The sequence below is a fragment of the Emericellopsis atlantica genome (assembly GCF_019669845.1).
Source record: "Emericellopsis atlantica unplaced genomic scaffold F5Z01scaffold_44, whole genome shotgun sequence".
Taxonomy (NCBI): Eukaryota; Fungi; Ascomycota; class Sordariomycetes; order Hypocreales; family Bionectriaceae; genus Emericellopsis; species Emericellopsis atlantica.
The window spans coordinates 26,132-52,067 of record NW_025764746.1 but is presented as its reverse complement, the minus strand read 5'-3'; the positions used below and the strand labels follow the sequence as shown (position 1 = coordinate 52,067).

The window sequence follows — 25,936 nt, the reverse complement described above, 5'->3', positions numbered from 1 at the left end:
TATCTCTATCTAACCTGTGACAGCGGGTAGGTCATCGGCTACTGAGTGTTGGATGGACGTCCTTGTTCTTCGTGCCACCCAGTTGGAACAAAGCTTCGATCTGCTTCACGTGAGATATGAACTGAGGGCAAACCAAGCAGTGGACGTAATCCAAATTGGGACAATGTCAATTTGGTATAACATCTCCCTAGGGCACCTAACCTAAAACGCCAATTACAAGCATGCCATAAAGCCGTGTCCTGTGTACCTGACGCCAATGAAAGCTTCATCATAGCAGACATACAATTCGTTATTTCATGCAGCACAGAGTGCATCCAATTTCCGTTCTGCGGTGTTCATCGTCATCACAAAGCGTGATTGACAATCTCGTTGTAGACATCATCGGGAATCTTCTTGATAATCCCTATCGTGACACTCTTGACAAGATCGGCGTTGAGCTGAGGGAAGGACCTCAAGACTTTGTTGGGACTAAGCACGTTAGTCAATGGCATCTACAGGCCAGACAAAGGCTACTCACCTTGCTGACGTTAGGATCTGGGTCCTCATAATGGTCAACTGCGCAACGATGCATACAATATTCAGATGCGGTCCATACGCAAAAAGAAAATCCCATAAGCGCAATACCTCTGGCAAGGGTGGCGTGCACGCACACAGCGTGAGGACTGATGGGAAAGCATAGATCTCGGCTGAGAGGCCCTTGGCGGTCAGGTACATCGCTAGCTTGGGGTCGACGATGGCGAGGACTTTATCAACCAGCGCTAACCCTCGATGTACGCCATCCATCGCACCACGGATGTATCCAGGGCAGTCTCGTGTAAGTAAGGTGTGGAAAGCCGCAAAGGCTTCGGCCTCGCTGCGCGCTGCATATAGGAACGGGGCCGCTAGGACGTTCATGCCCTGCACGTACACACCGGGCTCGACTGCATTTTCTTCCCATTTAGAATCTGTCAGAGGTTGGGTGGGGGAAAACTTACGTCCTTGTGAGCTGTCGGATGCGTTGCTTGCTAGGCTCGCCCTAGCCATTGACGACCTTGCTTTGCGGGGGCCAGACAGGCGGTCCTCCTCTCGGGCGTCTTGCAAAGTCCAAGCTATAGCATTCAGCAAACGTATCAGACTTGCTTCGCTCACACGCCGTCGGAAAAGGGGATCGGTCGTAAGCGTGCGGAATGTGTCGTTTCGGATCTTCGAATACGCAGGCGAGGCGCCTCGATGGATTAGGGCAAGGTAGTCGTCGGTAGACAAGATGGGCGCGTTGAGCAGGACCAGCCATACGTAGATCCTCACGGTAGACTACAAAGTCAGCATCCCCTTCTTTCCATTGTCATTCTTGCGAACTGACCATGCCGTCATCCGCGCTCTTGATGCCCTCATCCACTACTTTCCACCGCGCGCTCTCGAGCGCACCGATATAGTCGCCATCAGCCGGTCCGTCGCGTATGATCTTGTCGAGAGAGAGGTGGCCGTGTGAAAAGACGGGTTTCCGGCTCCCAGGTCGCTTCGCAGCCGTGACGGCATTCATCTGGTGGACGAGCGGCGGCGTGGCATCGCTGTTAGCGCGACCACGGGTGCTGCGCGTCGGTGAGCCATTGCGCTGGACAGGCTGGCTATTCGGCGCGTTCTGATTCTGTTGCTGACGCTGCTGGGATATGAGAGAGGGCTGCGAGGGTATGTGGGCTGAGTTTCGGTTGCTGGCACCCAACGTATGGGCGGACTGCAGACGTCGCAAGGCGCGATGAGTTCGCGGTGATGGTGGGGGTTGGAGCTCAGGCTGGAGAAGCGACGGTTTCAGCGATGGAATTGGTTCTCGAGGCGGACTGGCCATAATGATGTCCTCGAAAGCTAGAACATGCGAAGAGAATGAAGTAGGCGGATGAGGACAAGATCTGAACGAGAGATTGGTGTTGTGTTGATGCTAGATTCAATGTCTGAACGTCGCGGGGTGGCTGGGAAAGAACGAGACCTCCAACCGCGCGCCGCGCCTGGTGAGGTAAGTCAGATGAGGTGAACACGGACGATGACACAAATCCAACATTGTGAACTGGAAGAACCCTCAAAATCCTCATGTGCCCGGCTGGTCACTTTGGCTCACCATTACTACCTGATTGTCAGTGCGTGCATCTCACATCGACGGGCGCGTGCTGCTTGTACTACGTACACATGCATCAATCGGGATTCGTCTCGAGCTTCGTTACGTGCATGCCCTATCTATCAGTACCAGGTACATACCTCGACTGTATCACAGGACAGACAGCCCGCCCTCGCTCCTCAACGTGCGTCACTCACATTCTGCTCCGTCACGAGTGATGTGGACAGACGCGACATGATCGCAGGGCATGCTGGCCAAGAATCCTGAACCTGCCCTCCCGTCAACAGCACGACACCCATCCGTCCATTTCTCCATCGGGCTTCTGACTTGACGCCACCATGGTTTTCAACGCAGGCACCTTGCAACGTACGTTGGCGAGAGCTCTAGGGATCGAGCTCAAGAATCCGGGTAGCACGCGTTGCGATGAAGAAGTCTGCGACGAGCCGTTGCTTGCACAGCATGCAAGTGAGCCCTTTTTCGAAAGCTCGCCAACCACGGCGGAGTGGGTGAAAGGCCAGGTGCCATCTCTTGACGAGACACTCAAGTACGCACGATCACTGCTGCCATGCCTGTCTTGGGTCGGTCATTACAATCTGCAGTGGCTCGCCTCTGACCTGATTGCGGGAGTTACAGTCGGGGCGGTCGTCGTTCCGCAGGGCATGGCGTACTCCATGCTAGCCAAACTCGATCCGCAGTATGGCCTGTACTCGTCCTTTGTGGGCGTTATGCTGTACTGGATCTTTGGCACGTCCAAAGACATATCCATCGGCCCTGTGGCCGTGCTGTCGACGCTCGTTGGCAACGTCGTCGACGCAGTACATGCATCTGGACTCGACACGCCGGCACACACCATAGCCGCGGCGCTCTCCATTGTCTCGGGGCTGATTGTCCTAGCAATTGGGCTGCTCCGATGGGGATGGATAGTGGATTTGATATCGATTACCTGTCTGTCTGCCTTTATGACCGGATCCGCTGTGACCATCGCAGCAAGTCAACTCCCGGCTCTACTCGGCGTAAAGGGGTTCTCCAACCGCGATCCCCCCTACGAGGTGATCATCAACACCTTGGCACACTTGTCCGAGGCCAAGATTGATGCCGCAATGGGCTTGTCAGCACTCTGTGCGCTCTACTTGGTTCGCAATGGGCTGAGCAAGGCCGCCGTCCGTTTTCCGAAGAGAAGACATCTGATCTTCTTCATCAACACCATGAGGACCGTTTCTGTAATCATACTCTACACTTTCATCAGCTTTGTCGTGAACCGGGAGAGAAGGGAAGACCCAGCTTTCGAGGTCTTGGGCAACGTCCCTCAAGGCTAGTCACTTGAACTTCCATGATTGCATCACGCTCACAGTAACAGGCTTTCGAAAAGTCGGCAGTCCGATGATCAATGCCGATCTTGTTCGCCGTTTCTCGTCATATCTACCCGCAACGGTCATTGTCATGCTCGTTGAGCACATTGCTATTGGCAAGTCGTTCGGCCGAGTGAACAATTATTCAATCGACCCGTCCCAAGAGATGGTTGCCATCGGAATCACCAACATTATCGGACCCTTTCTGGGTGGTTATCCTTCAACTGGGTCTTTCAGCCGAACTGCCATCAAGTCGAAGGCTGGCGTACGCACGCCTGCCGCCGGGCTATTTACTGGCACCGTCGTCTTACTGGCCACGTACTTCCTCACCGGCATCTTCTTTTATATTCCGAGTGCCGTCCTCGCAGCTGTGATCATCCATGCTGTGGGAGACCTCATCACTCCGCCCAAAACGGTCTTCCACTTCTGGAGTGTCTCCCCTGTGGACTGCATCATCTTCCTCATAGGCGTCGTGGTGAGCGTCTTCTCACACATCGAAGACGGCCTATACGCCACGGTCGGCTGCTCTCTAGCGATCCTGCTCTATCGGATCCTCAAAGCCCGTGGGCAGTTCCTGGGTAAGATAAAGGTCCACTCCGTCATAGGCGACCACGTCATTCGAGACAATCACCGTCAGGTGGCCGGGCAGTACGAAACATTTGAGGAGGCATCCACAGACGGGCCTGCGGGGCGAAATGTATACTTGCCCATCGATCACGGCGACGGATCGAACCCCAGTGTGTCTCTGGGCAACCCTTACCCTGGCATCTTCATTTATCGGTTTGCCGAGGGATTCAACTATCCAAACGCCAACTCGACCCTTGACTACCTCGCCGACTACATTCATGCGCGTACTCGTCGTACGAGCGTCGAAACTTTTGAGCGTCCAGGCGATCGGCCTTGGAACAATCCCGGACCTCGAAAGTCCGCCAAATCTCGACAAGAGCCGAGTGCTGAAGACGAACTCCCCACTCTCAAAGCCATCGTCTTGGACTTCAGCTCCGTGAACCATGTCGACATCACTTCAGTACAACGTCTCATTGACGTCAGAAATCAACTCGACATGTATGCTTCGCCAGATGTGGTCGACTGGCACATTGCCTGTATAAACAACCGATGGACGAAGCGCGCTCTGGTTGCCGGTGGATTCGGTGTACCAACAAGGCCATCTGACGGCCTGCACCACCGGTGGAAATCCATCTTCAGCGTCGCGGAAATCGGTGGCAATTCGTCAGCAGCGGCGGTGGCAGAAAATGACGCCAACGAACGTGAACTCAGACTTCATCCAACTTTGTCCAGAGATGAGGAGCTGGCTCCTGACCAGCCACTCCCTCAGGCGCCTGGAGATGGTGCCGATGGAGAAGAGAAGGAACCTTCACTGGGATCGTCTTCGAAGAGGAAACGTAAGGGGGCAGTGATGAGCGGCCTCGACATGCCGATGCTGCACATCGATTTGACGAGTGCAGTACAAAGCGCCATTGCAAATGCAGAGGCACGACAAGAACAACGTGGCTTGCTGGAAGCAGATACTTTGTAATTTTTCAATCGATTTGAGTGAAACACAGTCGTGGCATTGAATATCTGGTAGGTTACATGTCAGCAGCCTGGACTCTGGACTCCTGGAGAGCACTCGATAGCACCTACTGGTTACATGCCCACGTGACCTCGCGTTTATTTTCGCGATTCACTTAACGCGGTCACCACTGTATACGTCACACAGCCTACCCACAATCTTCTCCCAACACACTCGACGTTTTGCACTTTGCAAAAGTCAAGTCAGATTTTGATCGAAAGTCAGCCTATACAATGCCGTGGGGTATACAGCGCCTCAATGTGAAGAAGTCCCGCCCAAATGACAACATCAATTTCATCAAGCCACTCAGTGGGCCGGACGAGGCTATCGCGCAAGACTTCCTCAAGCGCATCGCAGCCCAGTGCCGTAGGTGCATCCGTGATTTTCTTTTCGCAAATGATCTGCTGACGCTAGAAAAGTGCCCGTAATGCGCGAGCACCATCTGTACGTCATGTCTCTCGAAGAATTCCCGCCGAATCGAGAGTTTGTTGGGCGTAACTTCAATGCCGGCGAGGTCATCCAGCTGGTTCTCAAATCACCGTCATCAGGTCGGTGGCTCCCCTTTGAATACGTGCAAATGGTCATGATGCACGAGCTCGCACATATCAAGCAAATGAACCACTCGAAAGCTTTTTGGGCGGTACGCAACGGCTACGCCACACAGATGCGCGGGCTCTGGGCCAAGGGCTATACAGGCGATGGGATTTGGGGTCGAGGAAAGGGCCTGGAGACGGGTATGTGGGAGAAAGACACAGTCCGTGAGGGGGAGATTTTACCGGAGCATCTGTGTGGTGGGACATACAGGTCGAGAGGACGGAAGCGAGGCAGGAAGCCCCAGCTGAGCTACCAGGAACGAAAGCAACGGCGCATCGAGAAGAAATTTGGTGTGGCTGGCCAGTCTCTCGGGGCTGACGAGGCGACGAAGACCCAGCTGGAGAAGGGAAAGAAGATCAAGGGCAAACCACGTGTGGCAGGCAGTGCTCGCGGACGTGATCTCCGCGCTGCCGCTGCTCTCGCTCGGTTCGAGCAGCAGAAAGAGGTGAAGGAAGAGGAATTTGTCAAGGAGGACGACGACGACGGCGAAACGGCCTCGGACAGCGATGATGTCTACGAAGACGTCGACCCTGACACGAAGGATGCCGTGGACATTGATGGTCAGACACTCAAGGACAAGAAGGGCAGGGGAATGATCAAAATTTGCGAAGACGAGGAGGCCGATGATCCCGAAGTCAAGGGCGAGCTGCAGGAGCTGCAGGACGTGTTCCGAGGGGTCAAAGAGGAGCCCATTGATCTGGAGGAAGGTGTACCCACCAACATCCCCATGAGCACCACGACGAGTAAACAGAGTCCTGCTGCACGCGAGCGGATCGCGAGTCTTGCACCGAAATCAACGCGAGTCAAACGGGAGCCTGGGAGCCGCACAGAGTCCCCGTTGAACAGTATACCGTCCGCACCACTGTCTGCAGCACAGGGGCCGGGCCAGCGAATCACATCACCACCAGGAGCATCCTTTTCGAGAACAAGAGCTTCAGCGCAGCCAGGATCACACGGTGACATTGGAAAGGAAGAGACACCCACGATGGCGTGTTCGACGTGTTCTTATGCCAATGTGACCGACGCCATCACCTGTGCGATGTGCGCCAACGTCTTGGACCCTGCTGTGACGCCCGGAAACTGGCGTTGTGATCGCGCAACATGCAAAGACACTGGCTACCGGAACACAGCTGACAGTGGAATATGTGGCCTTTGCGGCGCAAGAAAGGTGGTGCAGACCTGACTTGCGAACATTGATCTGGTCGCGGCAGGATCTTGGCGTCCTCATCATCTTTACTATAATAGGCGGGCAACGTGCTCCTGGCGATAGAGCCGCAGCAGGGCGTGCAACGAGCAGACACCAAGGAGAGTCCAGACCGCGACGGTTCTGGGGAGGTGCATGCCGCCAAGTAGTCGTGGAGGCGCCAGCCTCTAGGCGCGTCCTCCCGAGCCGGCACGATGCAAGCCTTGGGGATGAGATGAAGATTGTGTGGAACAGCACGGAAGGACTGAAGTCCTGGAATGCGACGATAACGGCTGTGTCAGATGCTCATTGGACGATGGTCTATAGTTTGGGCTTGTAGAGTGCGGGGTGAACATGCACGATACTTGTCGGTGTTGTGGCGCGGGCGACGTGGAGGATGCATGACAAGGGACTGGAGTGGAGGGGGTGGTCGTTTCGCCTGTCTGTCACGTTCGTAGTGACACCAGCACGGCCTCAATTACCGTACAAGTACTGCTAAGCAAGTGATCTGATCGGAACACTACACAAGGAGCGAGGGTGTGCTGGCTCGACCCAGCAATCGATCTCTTATCGCGAGGGAAGATCCGCGCACCTTCGGTGTATTGGATTAGGGTCGATCCCGTCTCACACTCACTTTGGGCGTCATGGAGATCGACAAAGGGAGCATTTGTAAGAATGCACACTACAGTGAGCACACTACAGTGATAGGCCAATCTCTATGCACGATGTGGGTAAACGAGAAGGTTTGGAGGTCGCTTACTGCGCGAGTGATGTGAAGCTTATTGTGCGAATGGGAAAGCGTGCGAGTTGTTTGCTTTTACCCCGCAAAAGGCCGTCCATCGACCCCAGACTTTTGATGGCAGCTGCGACCTTGCCGCGTTAGCTCATTGCAGTAGGGGTTGGCCATGTGCATGGTGGCCATAAGTCAACACACTCGTCGGACGACATCGTGATGGCGCAATCTACTTCTGGGTGGCAAGAGCTGGAGCCCCTATGGTCTCTACGGAAGACACTGGCTCTCCTGTGCTCACTCTGCCTGTTTGCCTCGATGAACAAGAGTGATTACGGCAGAGGCTAACGAGGAGGACATTCAGGGCAAGAGCCACCAGGCAAGCTAGTCCAGACCCCCACTTGCGATAACTCCACCATCAGCCACCGGCATCGGCTCGACGTCACCACCTTCTGCCGTTTCCAGTCGAGGTCCCACCCCCTCGCCGTCTACGAACCTGAAGGGATTCGCGCCCTGACCGACCGATCTCGCCGCCATCATCCCGGAAGGTCGGCCAGCGCTGTCGAGAGATCACAGGCCACCTCATCAATCAATCCAAAACGGCTGGTGTCCACTGATCATCGTGGTCCCTTGGTCACACAGCCTGGAGGCAGGATCCGTCATTGCGTTGCACGATCGGCATCAGCCATTTATCAAAGCAGCACCCCACCAAGCGGCCCGAGCAATTGCGTCAACTGTTCACCTCATAGGTCTTCTCACACCAACGAGACTGGAGCTCCCATGAGCGAACTGATTCACCATCAGCCACAGTAGACCAGTACTGCCAGTGAGTGGCATGGCGCAGAGCGTGTGTGCCGCGATCACGCAGTCAAGCAGGCGCCAGAATCACAAGTTGCGGACGGAACGCCAGCGACAAGGGACTGGACCTCAGGCTCCGTCGATCCCAAGGGTCCATCGAGACAACGCCTGCAATCCCCATACCTCGCGCTACGCAAACATATGCCACCTACCTTACCAGATACGCACGCACGACGCACCGGCTGCAGCTCCGCGACTCAGTGCAGGTCGATCTCAACGAAGCCGTGTCATTTGCTGCACTTGGATTGAGACGGGGACTGGCTGGTCGCTCACACTGCTGCAAGCCTAGAATCCCCCACTCCATCACATACCTTGCCTTCCTTACCTTAGCTCACCACTCCCTCCTTACCAGGTACTTTTACCTCTGGCCCCCTTCTTCATTTCCCACCGTCTTCCCATTCCTCTCTTCGTACTTTTCCCCTATTCTTCAGTCTATCGCCTTACTGCCAACTTCCTACACTGTGTTTCATCCAGCGGACAGCGGCGGATCACCATACGCACCACTGAAGCTGCTGCTACGGCCTCCGGCCCCTTCAAATCGCGCCATTATTGTGACAAGACGGTCCTATCGACTTGGACCTTGTGAGACCCCTCCTCATACATCAGACCACTGCGGCCTTCTTGACTGAGCTCTGGTTCAACACCCATCGCCGTCAGAAGACGTACTTGCCCCAACGCAACCTTGATGCCTCTTTCACCGCTGCGCTCAAAGGAAGCATACGACTACATTTCCGTCGGCTAGCTTGCCTGCGCTCTGAACGACAGCTCTGTTCTTCCGTTTGACTGCACACGCAATCAAAGTCGCCCGTCACCCCGTCACATTTCGTCTTCTTCAGTCCGTAAACCACGCACGACACAAAATGTCTACAGACGGCCCCAACCCTGAAAACCCTCGACAACGTCGCAGCTCCATCACGCAGGCCGCTCTGTCCAACCTGTTCCAACGAGGCCCTCCGTCTGGCAGCACTGGGCCAGCCTTCCCTGGTCCACCCAATTCCACAGCAGCCGACGCGAACCGCCGTCGCTTGTCGGTCACGACGCTCGGGTTGTCTGGAGCCTCACAGAGCGGCGCCGCTTCACTCGGCATCCGGCGCGGCAGCATGTCTACCAACTCAAACAACTCGGATTCAATTGACGAGAACGCGATCGAGGACGACGACACGGGCGCCAGAACCGCCCCGACCACACCTTTCACGCGGCGCATGAGCTTTGGCGGCTCCGCCGTGAGGGGATACCGCCCCGGCGGCAGCCCTGGCAATGGTAACAACAACCCATCTTCCCCACCTCCAGCACAGCCCATGCGAAGGCCCAGCGTCGCTGCGACCCTCGCCGCTAGCCGTCGTGCCAGCATTGGCATGGCGACGTCTCTCCCGCAGGCAAGCAATTTCAAGACGCAGAGCAATCCTTCTGACAGTGTCGCTCGATCAGACCAGCAAGGCTTCAACTGGTCCGAGCAGCTTAGGTCTCGTGCCGAGAGCAACGTCACACAAGGACCGCGTCCGTCCTTCTCCCTCGCCAGCAGCTCGCCGCCAAGGGCCGGTGCGCCCATTCACGACCGCGCCAAGTCCATTTCCGACCTGCCTGCACCACCGGTGCAGACCCCTGTAGCGAAGCCGCAGCCCCCGCCTCAGAGGCAGAAGCCCGATGCGTTCCAGGAGCGCATTCTCAAGGGCGACTTTTACATGGATTGAGGGGCGTCCATGCACACCCCGTTGATTGATGGAAGCGAGCAATTTTGGCGTTTTGTGCGTTTTGCTTTGATTTTGGCTTGGCTCGTCTCGGCGTCGATGGCAAGCTTGCTTACAGGAAGAACACTTGATACGATACTGGACTCTGGGGTACCAGGACACGGATATGTCGAGAGACAAGAGGGGCTACGGCAAGGAGCCCTTGAGCATGATCGCGCAGCAGCAGAAGAAGAAGACAACGATGATGATGATGAAGATGAGATGACCAAGTATTGCTATCTCGACTATTCTCAAGACACATGTACGAGACGACAGTTGTTTCGATATCGCGATTGCACAGGATTCCATTGGACTTATTTCAGTGACACAACCGAACATCAGGCGTTTCAGGGAGACTTCGGGATGCAAGGATTGTTACGTCAGGTTACTATGCTGTGTCGTCTTTGAATCGGAGAATGAGCATGGCAGATTTACTTTATGTAAATTGAAACGTTATCTCGTGATCGCTATGCGTTAATGATGCTGCCTGAGCAGGCTACATATGTAAAATGCAGTGTGTAGAACCTGTGAGATTTTGGTCTGCAAAGGAGAGCCAATGCCCATCTCAGAAGGGAAACATGGGTCCCGTGTTGTCCTGGAACTCTTGGAAGCCTCTGAATACGTCTCCGAACCACGGCTCGGCCAGCATGATCCGCGCCCCGTTGTCTTGCGACTCTGGCGCGAGGGGCGGCCTGTTCATGTCGAGTCCCATGGCAGGGCCCATGAGGTTCATGTCCATTTGGTGCGGCGTCATTTGTTGCTGGCCTGACCAGTCGGGGAACGGCTGCATCGGCTGGTGCTGCTGCTGGGAGTGCGGTGGTGTCCCCGTCGCCGTGGCATCCTGGTTGAAGTATGGCGGAGGCGGGGGAGGCCGGAAGTCCGAGGTGTGTGACGCATGCGATGGTCTGTTCGCCGGCGAGGCATTACTCGTGGCGACCTCGGACAAGACATGCAGGTTGGAGGTATGATGGCTCTGCTCGTGAGGCGACATTGTCCGCGCCGCGTGGGCAGCACCGCCCTCCTGCTCGGCCTTCTCCTGTTTGATGAACCAGCTCTTGAGCATCGACATGACGGAAAGAAACTTGGACGCTGGACGGCATCGATCGTCAGCCGCGGTTTGGCGAAACTTGTCTATCAGGGCGTCGAGGTACCACTCGACCCGTAAGTTGCCCTTGCTGATGACTTTACCCAGCTCCGACCCTGGGCTTGACGCGGAAAAGTACATTTTGACGAGGATGACGATGGCGTAGGCGACACGGACAAGATTGAAGACGGGCAGGTACCGAATTTCAACCACGTCCATGCCGAGAAAAGTGGTGAAGATGCCGTCGACAGCGCTCAGGCAAGCCGATACGGCGCTGATGTGCGATGCGGACAGGGGTTCGGCCGACAGTCCGACGCCCTCCTTGAAGGTTTCGGTATTGAACGGCGGACGCAGCTCAATGTGCGGTGCGCGGTGGTTGGTCGTACGCAGAGCGATCTCGTGCAGATACAGACTGAGCATGTTGTGCCCAATCTTCATGGTCGCTGGGGAAAAGGAGTCAGTCAGCCTGTTTACCATGAGAAGATGAGACACCTGCACTCACGTTGCTGGAGGGCCTCAGGAACACCCGAAAGGCACTTTTCCAGATCCCTCTCGAGTACCTTGAGAGAGTACTGCGTCCTGGGGTCGTTGATGTCTACGTTCCGGGTAGGGTCGTGCATCAGAAATTGCTCGCCAATGTCCTCGCTTAGGCGATGCTGCGCCACCAGGTGACAGAAGTACTGGTCGGACGGGGCAGCGTCGGGTGACGTTTTTAACAGCTCGAGGCTTTCCGACATGAAGGGCGACCAGCGCACCAGGTTGGGCCGATGCAGGGAGATGGACGTGTTGGACGTCATGTAGTAACAGGCGAGCCACGTCCGTCGACCTTCCATCGAGGCCGGGTCTACAGCCAAGTTCTTGCTGGCGCGCCAGGGCTGGCTGAAGTTGTGCATGGATGCTTCTGATCGGAGGGGGGCGCTCTTCTTCCCCAGGCCAATGTCGATGGCCATGACGGCGGCGACGTGGACCAGCTGGTAGAACTTGAGCTCCTCAAAGTGCTCCGGCGGCCAGTACCAGGCTGTCGCGACGAGGAGCCCTTGCACAATCTCCACGGACTTTTCACCGGACAGGAAGACCTTTTCGGCAAATACCATCATCAGCTCGCGCTGGAGTTCGGCCTGGAGCGCTTGTATCTCCGACGAGGCGGCAGCCATGACGGCCAGGAACAGGACGGGCCTCGTCCTGCGTAGCTCCGAGACGCTCTGACTCGGTGGGAAGATGACGGCGGGGAATTGTGGTGCCATGTGATCCGCATACCGCACAAACAGCTCCTGGGCCAGCTCGAGATTCATCAAGCCCCGATCGATGACATCGCCCTGGTCCGGGCGTATCCAAGGCGAAGGCAATGCTCTCGACATGGGCGACTCCTTTGGACGATGCAGCTCGTCGTCCTGGCTCATCGACCTCTCCGGATGCTTCCTCTTGACGCCATGAGGCTCGGCATGTCCCATGGAGCCACTTGCGCCATGCGACCTCTCCCTGTCGCGGAACTCGTCGACCGCAGACCGGCGGTGCACGGGTGTCCCTGAGGTTTCTGCGCTCTCTCGTCTCGCGCTCGCATGGTAGGGGCTGGCCTGGTGCGCCGAGCCTGCGCGGTGGTAGTCATAGTCCACCGCCGCATCGGCCCCAGCCGAGCCACTCCTGTTGGCCTGCAGACTGGCCGTCAGGGCATCGATCTTCTTCTCGAGGTCGGACACCCTGCTATCCGTCTTCTTCTGCCTCTTCCGGGCGGGGGGCGTCACGATGCACTTCCTGCCCGCCTTGCGACAGCGCCTGCACGGCTCCTTTTCGTCCTCGTCCGGATCGCATCGCACCTTGAGACCACGGCAGCTGTCGCACGCGCGCTGTCGCTTCGGATCCGGCGTGGCGCCATCGTCGTGTTCTGCGACAATGTCGGGACGCTGGGGATCACGAGGGTTGTTGACGTCGTGTAGGCGGTCTTGGGCGGTGCCGTCATGTGAGACACCCCTCAGGCGTGGATCGAGCTCCATAGTGGCCCGTTGAGCAGCCCGTTCAGCCCATTTGTCGCATTGTCGCAGAGGTTAGATCGGCGGGTCGGCGTCCTTGGCCACCGTTGAGGATGCTCGAAAACGCTCATGGAGGCCGTTTGCGCCGAACGCCGACCTGGATGGCTGATGAGTCAGCAGAGTCTACACAGCCGAGAACCGCAAGCCTCGGTCCTCAAGGATTAAACTTACTACCACATTAGCTATAAAGTTGACCGTTGGTACGTTGCATCTAAGGCCTTTGCAATGTCATGTAAAAAGATCCTCACAGCCCATGAGGCCAGATCTCGGTCACAGAAGACGACCTGTCTGACCACAGTCCACTGCAAGTCAGCTACCTACCCTGGACGCCTGTCCAATGCCAACATTGGGCGCTGTAACTATTGCGGTAGGTAGTCTTGCAGTATTATCTTGTGCATCCAGCTCATACAAAAGTTTAGGTAGTGTATAGCTGATACTACTGCAATTGCGCTGGACGAGGAACTTTTCATCAGTTTAATGTTGGTTTGATATTACAGTCAATTTGCGGAAGTGGCTTGACGAGGCGCAGCCAAGGCTGATACGCGTCTTCAACTGGGGCTGTGAATCAGCCCTGCGGAGGCTGATGGTGCCCTGTGAAGCAGTCCGGGCACAACTTCTATCGAAAACTCGGCATATCTGGACCCAAAAGAACCAGTATCGAGGCGCAGGAAGTTGGAACACAAATTAAGTGGCCCAGGAGTCGGATGCCCGATGAAACAGCGCAAAACGCCCCGAGCTATCGCAGTACGTACAAGTAAGCCGCCAAGCATCGCCAGACTGCCGCGACAGACGGACATCCCTGTCAGGGCCCCAGGCCTCGCGGCAGCCGCGTAGATTTACGTTGTAGACAATGAGGACAGTGCTCTCGTATAGATCAAATTTGAAAAGTGCATCAAGCATTACTGGGGGCTCAATTACACACTCGAATTCTTAGAGGTCGTCGTGCAGCCTGCGCATCCATCACAGCCAACTGGAGCTAGGTAATTACAGGCTTTACAGCTCCAAAGGCAAACGGCCATCCATTCATCAACCCCGGCCCCTCCAGCCCAGTGCCCCCTCCCTCTTCGTCTTATTCCTTAATTATTCGCAACGCCAGCAGCAAAACCACAATCACTCCTCACTTGCACCCATTCTAACGTAGAGACACACTCTCTTCTCCTACATCCTGACCAAAGAAAGCGCTGGTCGCACATAGCTTCAACAGGAGCGCAACCCTCCTTCGCACCGCCCAGCGATACCCCGCCATACAGTCGTCGCCATGAGCTGTAGGTAGCCTGCCCACATGCGAAGCCAACATTGACCACACGAGACATTGCAAGGAAGCACTGGCTAACAATGTCAAAGTCGCAGGCATGTTAAACAGGCTCGGTGGCCAGCCCGAGAGCTACGACAAGAAGTACGCGCACCCCTCCACACTCCCCCACGGGTCCCAAGTCCCAACGCTGACAACCGCCCCTCGAACAGAGCCAAGTACAAGTTTGGTCGCACCCTCGGTGCCGGAACATATGGTGTCGTCCGCGAGGCCGATGGCCCCACGGGCAAGGTGGCCGTCAAGATCATCCTGAAGAAGAATGTCAAGGGCAACGAGAAGATGGTTTACGACGAGCTGCAGATGCTGCAACGGCTCAAGCACAAGCACATTGTCCGCTTCGTGGACTGGTTCGAGTCGAGGGACAAGTTCTACATTGTCACCCAGCTCGCCACCGGCGGTGAGCTGTTTGACCGCATCTGCGAGCAGGGCAAGTTCACGGAGAAGGATGCGTCGCAGACCATCAAGCAGGTGCTCAGCGCCGTCGACTACCTCCACAAGAACGAAGTGGTCCACAGAGGTGAGTGAGAGGGACAACAGCACCTCGACCACTGCCGTTCTGCAGCTGACAAGGCGCCAGATCTGAAGCCCGAGAACCTGTTGTACGTCACCGCCGAGCCCGACTCCGAGATCGTGCTGGCCGACTTTGGCATCGCAAAGACACTGGACAACAAGGAGGAATCGCTGCAGACCATGGCCGGTTCGTTCGGCTACGCCGCCCCCGAGGTGATGGACCGCAAGGGCCACGGCAAGCCCGTGGACATGTGGTCGATGGGTGTCATCACCTACACGCTCTTGTGCGGCTACTCTCCCTTCCGCAGCGAGAACCTCCGGGATCTGCTGGACGAGTGCTGCTCCGGCTCCGTCGTCTTCCACGAGCGGTACTGGAAGGACGTCAGCGACGACGCCAAGGACTTTATCATGCGCCTCATTGTGCCCGAGCCCGAGAAGCGCTGGACTAGCGAGGTATGGAAACGTACAGAGAGACCCCTTCGAGGACATGGGACTGACAAGCCACACAGCAAGCCCTGGGACACAGCTGGCTGGTGGGCCACACTGCGACGGATCACGATTTGCTCCCCGAGCTGCGCCGGCAGCGCGAGGCGCGGGCCAAGCTCAAGCACGCCATCATGGCCGTGGCGCTCAAGAAGCGCATCGCCGCGCTCAAGACGGTCGAGTCGGACGAGGAGAGCGACGAGATGGGCGACGTCGAGGACAGCGCGCCCGGCGCCATCCCCGAGGGCGAGAAGAAGACCAACCTCCTGCGCGACAAGGTCAAGGACGGCGCCGTCTTCCGCGAGGTCGTCCTCGGTGCCCTCAAGGACAAGAAGGCCAAGGAGGAGGCCGAGCAAGCCGAGAGGGAGCTGGTCGAGGAGGCGAAAAGGAAGGGGCAGTTCTGAGGAGGCAGCGGCGGCAGCAGGCATGTGGCGCGATTTCGATGATATTGGATGATATAGGCAGCGTGTTCTTTCAATTTCAATTTCCCATCACATGAGTGTTTATGTATCGCGCTCCTGTGCACAATGGTGTCTCCCACGTGTGAGTGCAGGCCTTAAAAATCCTCATCCCAGCCAAAACTTGACAGACAGGTAATAGAACATGTTGTTGGACAACGAGTGTATAGACTACCATGATAATTCGGCAAAAATAAAAGGACAAGCCAATCGTGTGCACAATGGGCAAAAGAGAGACAACTCGTGATCGAGTTGTAATGCTATTGCATTGGGGCGAACCGGGATCGAACCGGTGACCTTTCGATGATGAGACTGAGGTGTACTTCAGTCGAACGCGCTCCCAACTACGCCATCACCCCTGGGATTGATGACTTTGTCCCACCAATTGTGGCTCATATAGCAAGACAGTATGAGGTGAATCGACCTCTACTCACTGTTGTTGCATTTCTCCCCGTCCGTCACCCGTAATAACATCACAGAACCACACAAGACCTCAGTTTCCCAGGTCCGCGAGGGCAGCCTCTCGTAGCCTCTCATACCGCCCCGCATCGAATCTCTTCCTCCCACCTTCACGTCTTAGCCTCTCGCACTTGGACTTAATATCCACTGCTTTCGGCTCCTCATCGAGGCCGCTCGTCGGAGCAGCGTCGTCGTTCAACGCTGGCAGGTGTACCGTCACAATCTGCCGATGTAGCGCAGACAGCGTCGAAGCGTAGCGTTGCATCGCGTTCCGTCTCGCCTCCGCGTCCTCCACGGCGGACACTGTCGATCCAGGCGTGGCGATGCTCGCCAAGGGTAGACACAGAGGCTCTTGCTTGTCGTCATGTGCTGCCTCGCCGTATTCTGCTACCCCCAGTGTCGGCGAGTCGACCCTGACCAAGGTCTTTATTCTGTCTGTCTTGCCGGCGCTCTCCCCACTGCTCGTGACCGTCGGTGTTGGGGAGTTTGTTCTCGTAGAGACGTCGTCGTCGCCAGCGCTCAGGTCCGGCGTGCCCTCGTCGAGAGACCTGGCCTCGCTCTCCGACAAGGTCGCCGCCTGGAGGTAGTGCAGTCGTGCCTGGTCCCGGAGGGTGAGACGGTAGGACGAGGCGTGGTGTAGACTGCGGACCTGCATTTCGAGCGAGGTGGCCGCGTAGAAGTGTAGATACACAAGTTGTACTGCCTCGGCGGTTTTCTGCGTGCCTCCTTGTCAGCGGGACAGTGTCACTTGCTCAGGTACGGTAGGTACGCTGTCCAGGATGCCTCACCAGTGTGTTGGCGCCATCTAGTAGATCCTCGCATCTCGTTGCGCAAGAGCGGTACCGCCTGTTCCTGTACTCTCTCTTCACGTCGCCCAATGCCTTCTTCCACTCTGCCCTCGTACGTGGCCGTATCCCTGGCGCTTTCTTAACGCGCGTTGAGGCGTTGGCCATCTTGCTGCTGCTCGTGCTTGGGATCTTCAACCCCGCAAAGATGCCGTGGAGATCAATAGTCGAGGACGGCAGACCCAAGGGCATAATGGCGGTAGGGGAGGTTACTCCGACTTGACTTGCTCTGCGAAGTGTTTCTTGAGGCGTGGGTTTTCAACTTTGATGCCTTGTAGTACTTGTATGTGTGTACTTTATGAGGCAAACAAAAATTAATCCAAGTGAGGCGAAATGTGAGGGTAAACGGATTGTGACAAGATGCTGAGATATGAAACAGCAGAGGATCGGGATCCAGGGGGGCAAGGGTGAACATGCGCTTTGGTGCAGCAGATGTAAGGGATGCGGCCTGGGTTGGAGGGGCTTTCAACGACAGAGACATGCATGAGCCGAGACGCTCGGCATGTCGACACTGGGGCGAGAACGCCTGATTGCGTAGCCGGTCGAACAATTCAGCTTCTCTGACTGCGCGGGAGTTGGTAGAGCGCCCTGCCCTGCATTCGTCTCCCGCCGAGTGCTGGTGCTCTCCACTTGGCGTGCGCGGAGCGTTCACCGGCGCCGGGCACCAAATGACTGGATGATCAACGTGCTTTATTTCTTCTATCTTTGTATGCCATGCGGCTGTCACGACGCTGGCGCTGCCTCTGCGGCCGCGTCACCGTCCTGCTCACCCTTCTTGATGCCGTCCACCACCTTGAGACCCTCGGCCTGGACCGCCACCTGGTCGAGCTCCTTCTTCCGCTGCAACCTCACCTTCATCTCGGCGACAAAGTCCTGCTGCGAGACCAGGATGCCCTCCTTCTCGGGGTGATCTTTGCTGAGACCCAACTCCTTGATCTTGACCTGCTTGTTGGCCACCTCGTCCTCCCCCAGGAAGATGGCGAACGGCACGCCATTGTTGTCCGCGGCCTTGAACTGCGCAGGCATCCTGGGCTTGACCTTGTACATGAACTCGGCCTACAATCACGTTAGAAGAGATCCTCAAAGCACTTTTTCGTGCACGAGAACTCCACGTACCTTGATGCCCGCACTCCAGAGCTGAGCGCACACCTCCATGCGCTCCTTCAGGAAGCCATTGCCGCTCATGGCCATGACGTAGACGTCGACCTCGTTTTTCCGGACCTGCTCGGCCGTCTTGTTCTTCGCCATGCGCGCGCTCGTAATCGAGAAGATGCGGTCGACGCCAAACGAGATGCCGACGCAGGGGATCTGGGTCTTGCCAGAGAACATGCCGACGAGGTTGTCGTAACGCCCACCGGCGGCGACACTGCCAACACCGACAGTGGGGTCGTCCGACCTATCGTCGTCCTCGCTGTTGGCCTTGCTCTTCTTCTTCTGTTTCGGGGCGGCCGCCGCGCCCTCCTCGCCCGCCGTGACGGGGGCCTTTTCCGGGGCGGAGCCCTGTGTGACGACCTCGTAGATGAGGCCGGTGTAGTAGTCGAGACCGCGCGCCAGGCTCAAGTCAAAGGACACGCGCTCAAACGCATTGAAGGACTCGAGGTACTCAAACAGCAGACGGAGGTCGGCCATACCCTGCTTCATCGACTCGTTGGCCGACAGCTTCTCGTCCTGTTCCAGTTTCTCCAGCAGGTCGCGCTTGCCCTTGAGGACGACCCACTCGCCGATGCGATCGGCCACGTCCTCGGCCAGGCCCTTGTCGACGGTCATCTCCTTGCGCACCTCGGTCCACGGCAGCTTGTCGAGCTTGTCGACGGCCGAGGAGATGGTGCGGATCTTGTCCTCGGGGACGCCGCAGACCTGGAAGATGCCGTCGAGGATCTTGCGGTGGTTGAGCTTGATTGTGTACTCGCCGTTCCAGCCCAGGCCCTCAAAGACCTCGTTAATGACCCGGATGACCTCGGCGTCGGGCAGCATGGGGTCGTAGATGCCGGCAATGTCAAAGTCGCACTGGTAGAACTCGCGCATGCGGCCCTTTGTCATGGCGGGCTGGTCGCGGCGGTAGACCTTGGCAATGTGGTAGCGCTTGATGTTCTGGATGTCCTTGTTCATGGCGAGGAAGCGGGCAAAGGGCACGGTGAGGTCGTAGCGGAGGGAGGTGAGCTCGCCGCCCTGGTCGGCCAGGTCGTAGATGAGCTTGGAGTCCTCGCCATACTTGCCGGAGAGGATCTCCTTGAGCTCGAAGACGGGGGTGTCGATGGTCACGCCGCCGTGGCGCTTGAAGACGTCCGTGATGGTGCTGAAGATCTTGTCGCGGATGACCATGTCCTTGCCCTCCCCTGTGTGGTGTCAGCCGGGTACGAGAGAAGCAAGCCAAAAAAAAAAAATCTTGCTGTGCTTGCAGAGGATAGGATGCGTCACGGACAGTCCTTGGTGCCCTTTGGGGTCTTGAGCTCGAACTTGGGGGCCTTGGGCGCCATGTCGAATGCGCTCTGTGCAGCGTCGTCGTGGGCGATGCGATGATGGAGCGTCGTCGTGGAGAGGGGATGTCGACGTTGTCGTGGCAGGCTCGTCAAGGTGGTGGTTGTGGTGGCTGTTGTGCGTGGTCGCGATCGCGGGGCAGAAAGAAATGGAGGAGGACTCTGTGCAGTGGCAGCGGCAGATCTGCACAGGACTCTGCCCACAGGCGGCTTCATCCAGGCTCAAGGTTGGAGGGGTAAAATCGGGGTTCGAGGTCGACTGCTGCTGCTGCATGCATCGGCGCCGCCTATGCTACAGGCAATGTGCTCCAGTCCAGTCCGAGCCAGCAAAGCTTGGGCAGTTAATTAGTTGGGAGTTGGGACTCATCAGGAGCAGCGTGGCTCCAGTCCCACGACCACTAAACGCTGCGCTGTCCATCCGAAAGGGAAAAAGATTTCTGCGGGTCCGTCGCCGCAGGGGGTGCCTCAGGCGCTCTGTCTTTGCTGCATCTGTGAAGTTGATTGTGACGATCATCGAGCGCAAACAGCGACAACACAGAAGAGCTGGGTCTGACCAATATCTACCGGTGACTCATGAAATATGCTTCTTGGAAGATACTTTTGTTGTTACACACGGGGCGATGCGGCCTATTAATTGTCAAATGGATGAATCAGGGTTCTCCATATACTGAAGGCTTCAATTTAACTGACGTAGGTACTGCATATACATGGTGGACGAGCTAGAGGCTCACCGAGAAAGGGGTAAGCGAGAAGGACAATCGACAGCAAGTAAAGTCAACATCTCTCCCCTCGTACGGTAAGGTAATAAAGTCCATGAACATTTCAGCCTTCAGCCCTGTTCAAGAGAAGGCCCCACCAAGGTCCCCTACGAGTACATCATGGCCCGATGATAACCGTAACAGGATAAGGTAGCAGGCTATTGGCAATTGAGCAGCCCTTTGCCAACGCTTGTCGCGTTGAAGAGACCATCATTTGATCGACAATCCAGCATTCAGAGTCTACCGTCGTGCCCGGGGCGGGGCGTCGGGCTGTAGCCGGAACCCGTCAGCGTTGCGTTGCGAGCTGCTGTCGCCAGACTCGAGTTGTCCTTCGACTTGACCAGCCAAGTCAATTTATGCAGGTTAAAATCTGGTCTAAATACGGTTGCTGCCTTGTTCAAGGCTTCCACAGATGCGAGAAAGTGGCACGGCAGTAGTGGTCAGCTTTTGACTGAAGACTTTATCGAATCTACAGTCGGGACCGAAGCTCTTTATCTACTATCCGTACTTCGCTTGTTGATGTTGGGGTTGATCCCTGCTAATGAATCATGATAGTTGCGGGGGATTCTGACCCCTGGGATGGCATCTACGAGCACGTCTCATTTGATGCTCGTCGGATCTCGCATTGCAAACGTGCTACGTATGTACATACGTACTTTTAATGTATTTAAGATCACAGGGGTCCAAATCATCTTCCTACGCCTCTCGAACCAGGGCCTAGGCACCCGTCTTGGCACACCCTAGCTGCCTGCTCTGCCGCCAGCGTGACAACATTAAAGACTGGAGGCAACCCAGTGCCACACCTCCAACCGTCATCCATTCCCAAGGCCTTTCACGACCCTGCACCAGCTGCCACCATCCCCCTTCGACAACCGCCATGGCGGAGGAAAAGAGCGCCCAGTTGGGCAGCTCCTTGGAGAAACACGACATTCCTCTGCCCACAGCGACAACCACCGTGGGGCCTACCGCGGACTCGCCCGACGCGTCCAACCCGAATCCCGTCGTCCATGAGGATGAGGCGCGCAAGAAGAGCGCTCGCCCTGAGCGCACAGCGACCTTTCAGGACTATCTGGTGAGTCCAGGCCTCACTTGCTCATCAACTCTCGCCAAAGGATTGAGCTCACCCATCCCAGCGCATCTTTCAATATGCCACAAAGTGGGATTTCCTCGCCTACGCGGCGGGCTTCTTCTGCGCCATTGGCGCTGGTGTCACGATGCCCCTGATGAATGTCATCTTTGGTATGCCATGACCCGGCTGCGACGATGCTTTCCATCCGCACCACTGACACCAATGCGCAGGACGTTTTGTCGGTAATTTCAGCAGTTTCTCCATTGGTGATGGTCAAACGCCAGATGACTTTAAAGCCACAATCAACAGGCTCTCGTAGGCCTACCCTGTCTCCCTCGAGGCGACAATGATCGAGACTAATATCGAACAGCCTCTACATGTTTGCCCTGTTCATCGCTCGCTGGGGTGCCGGTTCCATCAACAAGTTCGCCTTTCGTATGATTGGCATTCGCCTGTCGTCGGCGATCCGTCTGCACTATCTCCAGAGGCTCTTCGGCCAGAGCATCCACGTCCTGGACTCCATGCCCCCCGGCTACGCCGTCAGCACCATCACGTCGACCAGCAACGTCCTCCAGCTGGGCATCTCGGAAAAGCTTGGGGTGTTCGTCGAGTTCACCTCGCTGATGATCGCTGCCATCATCGTAGCCTTCACCTGGAACTGGGAGCTCGCGCTGGTGACCTTCTCCGGCGTCGTCTTCATCGTCACGGCCGTCGGTGTCATCTTACCCTTGGTTCTCAAGGTCCATGCGAAGCAAGGCAGGGCGGACGCCAAGGCCGGTGCCGTTTCCAGTGAAGCTCTGGCGAGCATTCGCATGATCATGGCGAGCGGTGCTGAAGCCAGGACGTCAAAGAGATTCGCAGAGCACGTCGCCGAGGCGCGAAAGCAGGCATTGCGCTTGTCGCCCCTGATTTCGGTCCAGTTCGCCCTCGTCGTAAGTGGAAGTACAATGCACTCAAGCCATCTATCACTAACAATGCGCAGTTCTTTGGTGCATTCGCCTCTTTTGGCCTTGCCTTCTGGTACGGCACCAGGATGTACTCCCAGAACAAGATCGACAATCCTGGCGTCGTTATTGTGTCAGTACCCAAAGCTGCCACTGCTAGCTGGCAACTCACTAACGGGCTTTAGCGTTCTTCTATCCGTGATGATGATTGTCTTCTCGATGGAGCGCATCTCGACGCCACTCCTGGCTATCGGCAAGGCCAGCGTCGCCGCCTGCGAATTCTTCACTGTCATTGATGCACCACAGCCAAACAAGGGTCACCTCAAAGAGCCCGACGTGCATGCCGACGACGACCTTGTGTTGAGCAACGTGACCTTTGCCTACCCCAGCCGCCCGCACGTCAAGATTCTGGACGACCTGAATCTGACCTTGGAAGCCGGCAAGCTGACCGCCATCGTTGGTCCCTCTGGATCTGGAAAGAGTACCATTGTTGGCCTGATTGAGAGATGGTACACGCTGAGGGACCAGCACGTGATTGCAAAGGCGAAGGAACAGGAGAAGCAAAAGAAGAAGAAGAAGGCGAAGGAAGAGAGTGAGGACGACGATCCTACATCGATTGCCGAGGAGGAAGAGACCGGTCCGCCCATCGCCCTGAGCGGTACTGTCGAGACCAGCGGCCACAACCTGGACGAGATCGACCTCACCTGGTGGCGGTCACAGATCGGGCTCGTGCAGCAGGAGCCCTTCCTGTTCAACGACACAATCTACAAAAACGTTGCCAACGGCCTCAACGGCTCTCAGTGGGAGCACGAGCCCGAGGAGCGCAAAAGAGAACTGGTCAAGGAAGCATGCGTTGAAGCCTTTGCCGATGAATTCATCGACAAACTTCCGGACCGATACGACACCCTTGTCGGAGACAGTGGCGCAAGGCTGTCTGGCGGCCAGAGGCAGCGCATCGCCATCGCTCGGTCCATCGTCCGCAAACCCAAGATCCTCATCCTTGACGAGGCGACCAGCGCCATCGACGTACGTGGCGAGCGCATCGTGCAGGCCGCCCTCGACCGCGTTGCCAAGGGGCGCACTACCATCACGATTGCCCACCGTCTCTCGACTATCAAGAAGGCTGACCGCATCGTGGTACTGAAGAAGGGCAAGGTCGTGGAGAGCGGCACGCACGACAGTCTCATTGCCAGCGAGGGAGTGTACAGGGGCCTGGTCCAGGCTCAAGCTTTGTCGTTGGGCGAGCCCAGCGAAGCCGACGCAAAGACCGCCGAGGTCCATGATGACGACGATGAAGACTCGTTGACGCGCAAGAAGAGCGAAGCACAGTCCGCACTCGCCGAGCATGACGAAGAGGACAAGGCCAAGAACGCGAAGCAGCGTGGCCTGTTTAGCAGTTTCGGCCTCTTCTTCTGGGAGTCCAAGAATCTATGGCTGCTCCTGGCGCTGGTCGTCTTCTTCGCCGCCTGTGCGGGCGCGGCCATCCCCATCCAAGCCTGGCTGTTTGCGACGTCCATCGACCTCTTCAAGTACGGCAACCCCCCGTACCCACCAGGCAAGCTCATGGACGAGGCCAGCTTCTGGTCACTCATGTGGACCGTACTCGCCATCGGCGTCTGTCTCGCGTACCTGGGCACCCTGGCCGCGTCCACCCGCATTTCCGGCACCGTCAGGGCCAAGTATCAGCAGCAGTACTTTGACTCCATCCTGTTCCAAAAGGCAGCCTACTTTGATCACGAAGACCGATCGCACGGGACGCTCACCTCGCGCGTGGCCGATGACCCAAAGCAGCTCGAGGAGCTCATGGGGGCCAACATGTCCATGGTGTACATTGCCCTCTTCAACCTGACAGGCTCCGTCATCATCGCCCTCGTCTTTGCCTGGAAGCTGGCCCTCGTGGCCATCTGCGTCGTCCTCCCCATCACCCTGGCTTCCTCGTACTGGCGTTTTCGCTACGAGCTACAGTTTGCCAAGATGAACAACGATGTTTTCGCCGACAGTTCCCAGTTTGCGTCCGAATCCATCGGTGCCTTCCGCACCGTGACCTCCTTGACGCTCGAGGAGCCCATCTGCCGTCGTTTCGAGACGTTGTGTCGAGGCCACGTCGTCACGGCGTACAGGAAGGCTCGTTGGGTCAGCATCATCTTCGGCCTGGCCGACAGTTCGACAATGGCCTGCCAAGCGCTGCTGTTCTACTACGGTGGCCGGCTGCTGCTGCGCGGCGAGGTCGACCTGATCGCCTTCTTCGTCTGCCTCATGGCCGTCATGAACGCCGGCGAATCTGCGGGCAACAGCTTGAGCTTCGGCCCCAATGCCGCCTCGGTCACCGCGTCCGCCAACCGCATCCTCGACGCCCGAGAGTCCAGGCTCCGCGACGAACACACCGACGAGCAGGGCATCCCCGGGAGCGAGGGCGGTATGAAGATTGAGCTGCGCAACGTGGGATTCAAATACCCGTCGCGCGACGACCCTGTCTTCAAAGACCTCAGCCTGACCATTGAAAAGGGCCAGTTTGCCGCGCTCGTCGGCGCCTCGGGCTGCGGCAAGACGAGCATCATCTCGCTCCTGGAGCGCTTCTACGACGTTGACGCGGGCAAGATCCTCGTCAACGACGTGGACATTACCGACGTCAACATTTACGCATACCGGAAACATCTCTCCCTGGTGGCTCAGGAGCCTACTCTGTTCCAGGGCACCCTGCGCGACAACATCCTCCTGGGTGTCGACGCCGACTCCGTCACGGACGCGCAGCTTCACGCGGCCTGTCGCGACGCCTCCATCCACGACTTTATCGTGTCGCTGCCTGAAGGCTACAATACCAACATTGGCTCACGGGGTGTCTCTTTGTCCGGTGGCCAGAAGCAGCGTGTCTCCATCGCCCGCGCGCTGATCCGCAACCCGCAAATCCTGCTCCTCGACGAGGCCACATCCAGTCTCGACTCGGAGAGCGAGAAGCTCGTCCAGGCCGCGTTTGAAAAGGCAGGCAAGGGACGCACCATGGTCTGTGTGGCACATCGCCTGGCCACCGTGCAGAATGCTCATGTCATTTTCGTTCTCGGTGAGGGCGGCAAGCTGCTGGAGAAGGGGAACCACGTGGAGTTGTTGAAGAAGAAGGGTGTCTACTACCAAATGGTAAGTCGCCACCAGAACCCAGCCGACGCTCGCAGAATTCGTACTGACTTACCCCTTTTCAGTGTCAAAGTCAAGCACTCGATCGGTAGAGGAGTGTTTTGTAAAAAGAAAAGCTCGCATTGTTTGGCGTAATGGTTGGGAAATCTACTTCACTCCCAGAGATGAGTGCATCATTTGTACAATCACACACTGCTCTAAGAAATACAATCCGATTTCTACGTCTTTCCAACAACAAGAAAGCCCTCTATGGTCTATCTGCGCCCTCTATACCTTATTCT

General features: G+C 56.9%; 10 protein-coding genes and 1 non-coding gene across 11 annotated transcripts; 6 read left to right on the top strand and 5 right to left on the bottom strand.

The window, feature by feature from the left end:
- Window positions 1-344: 344 nt before the first annotated feature.
- Window positions 345-1,822, bottom strand: F5Z01DRAFT_630519 (rab-GTPase-TBC domain-containing protein; the record flags this gene model as incomplete). The annotated part of the gene is made up of 3 exons (XM_046261729.1): window positions 345-468; window positions 518-1,290; window positions 1,340-1,822. The coding sequence occupies 3 exons, from the start codon at window positions 1,820-1,822 to the stop codon at window positions 345-347; spliced, it is 1,380 nt and encodes a 459-aa protein (XP_046113932.1).
- A 433-nt stretch (window positions 1,823-2,255) lies between these two features.
- On the top strand, window positions 2,256-5,161 carry F5Z01DRAFT_667554 (sulfate transporter family-domain-containing protein). Its single transcript, XM_046264285.1, has 2 exons — window positions 2,256-3,397; window positions 3,444-5,161. The coding sequence occupies exons 1-2, from the start codon at window positions 2,425-2,427 to the stop codon at window positions 4,970-4,972; spliced, it is 2,502 nt and encodes an 833-aa protein (XP_046113931.1). The 5' UTR covers window positions 2,256-2,424; the 3' UTR covers window positions 4,973-5,161.
- A 3-nt stretch (window positions 5,162-5,164) lies between these two features.
- Window positions 5,165-6,936, top strand: F5Z01DRAFT_430751 (WLM domain-containing protein). The gene is made up of 2 exons (XM_046259684.1): window positions 5,165-5,374; window positions 5,428-6,936. The coding sequence occupies exons 1-2, from the start codon at window positions 5,242-5,244 to the stop codon at window positions 6,783-6,785; spliced, it is 1,491 nt and encodes a 496-aa protein (XP_046113930.1). The 5' UTR covers window positions 5,165-5,241; the 3' UTR covers window positions 6,786-6,936.
- A 2,011-nt stretch (window positions 6,937-8,947) lies between these two features.
- On the top strand, window positions 8,948-10,364 carry F5Z01DRAFT_431733 (uncharacterized protein). Its single transcript, XM_046259689.1, has one exon. The coding sequence runs from the start codon at window positions 9,234-9,236 to the stop codon at window positions 10,062-10,064; it is 831 nt and encodes a 276-aa protein (XP_046113929.1). The 5' UTR covers window positions 8,948-9,233; the 3' UTR covers window positions 10,065-10,364.
- On the bottom strand, window positions 10,365-13,500 carry F5Z01DRAFT_431732 (putative fungal-specific transcription factor). The gene is made up of 3 exons (XM_046259688.1): window positions 13,383-13,500; window positions 11,687-13,316; window positions 10,365-11,627 (listed from the first exon to the last, which is right to left on the bottom strand). The coding sequence occupies exons 2-3, from the start codon at window positions 13,173-13,175 to the stop codon at window positions 10,666-10,668; spliced, it is 2,451 nt and encodes an 816-aa protein (XP_046113928.1). The 5' UTR covers window positions 13,176-13,316; window positions 13,383-13,500; the 3' UTR covers window positions 10,365-10,665.
- A 748-nt stretch (window positions 13,501-14,248) lies between these two features.
- F5Z01DRAFT_430725 (Calcium/calmodulin dependent protein kinase) lies at window positions 14,249-16,050 on the top strand. The gene is made up of 5 exons (XM_046259683.1): window positions 14,249-14,476; window positions 14,556-14,607; window positions 14,676-15,040; window positions 15,101-15,486; window positions 15,543-16,050. Exons 1-5 carry the CDS (start codon window positions 14,470-14,472, stop codon window positions 15,918-15,920), a joined length of 1,188 nt encoding a protein of 395 aa, XP_046113927.1. The 5' UTR covers window positions 14,249-14,469; the 3' UTR covers window positions 15,921-16,050.
- A 193-nt stretch (window positions 16,051-16,243) lies between these two features.
- On the bottom strand, window positions 16,244-16,333 carry F5Z01DRAFT_t101. The gene has a single exon. It is a non-coding gene; the product is annotated as a tRNA-Phe (tRNA).
- Window positions 16,334-16,467: 134 nt separating this feature from the next.
- F5Z01DRAFT_630522 (uncharacterized protein) lies at window positions 16,468-17,386 on the bottom strand (the record flags this gene model as incomplete). The annotated part of the gene is made up of 2 exons (XM_046261730.1): window positions 16,468-17,148; window positions 17,222-17,386. The coding sequence occupies 2 exons, from the start codon at window positions 17,384-17,386 to the stop codon at window positions 16,468-16,470; spliced, it is 846 nt and encodes a 281-aa protein (XP_046113926.1).
- A 615-nt stretch (window positions 17,387-18,001) lies between these two features.
- F5Z01DRAFT_640649 (uncharacterized protein) lies at window positions 18,002-19,755 on the bottom strand (the record flags this gene model as incomplete). The annotated part of the gene is made up of 3 exons (XM_046262534.1): window positions 18,002-18,334; window positions 18,395-19,614; window positions 19,701-19,755. The coding sequence occupies 3 exons, from the start codon at window positions 19,753-19,755 to the stop codon at window positions 18,002-18,004; spliced, it is 1,608 nt and encodes a 535-aa protein (XP_046113925.1).
- F5Z01DRAFT_431496 (uncharacterized protein) lies at window positions 19,400-20,810 on the top strand. The gene is made up of 2 exons (XM_046259685.1): window positions 19,400-20,556; window positions 20,658-20,810. Exon 1 carries the CDS (start codon window positions 19,761-19,763, stop codon window positions 20,424-20,426), a length of 666 nt encoding a protein of 221 aa, XP_046113924.1. The 5' UTR covers window positions 19,400-19,760; the 3' UTR covers window positions 20,427-20,556; window positions 20,658-20,810.
- An 833-nt stretch (window positions 20,811-21,643) lies between these two features.
- F5Z01DRAFT_431711 (P-loop containing nucleoside triphosphate hydrolase protein) lies at window positions 21,644-25,843 on the top strand. The gene is made up of 6 exons (XM_046259687.1): window positions 21,644-21,752; window positions 21,813-21,897; window positions 21,953-22,514; window positions 22,565-22,659; window positions 22,712-25,658; window positions 25,721-25,843. Exons 1-6 carry the CDS (start codon window positions 21,728-21,730, stop codon window positions 25,745-25,747), a joined length of 3,741 nt encoding a protein of 1,246 aa, XP_046113923.1. The 5' UTR covers window positions 21,644-21,727; the 3' UTR covers window positions 25,748-25,843.
- Window positions 25,844-25,936: the final 93 nt, after the last annotated feature.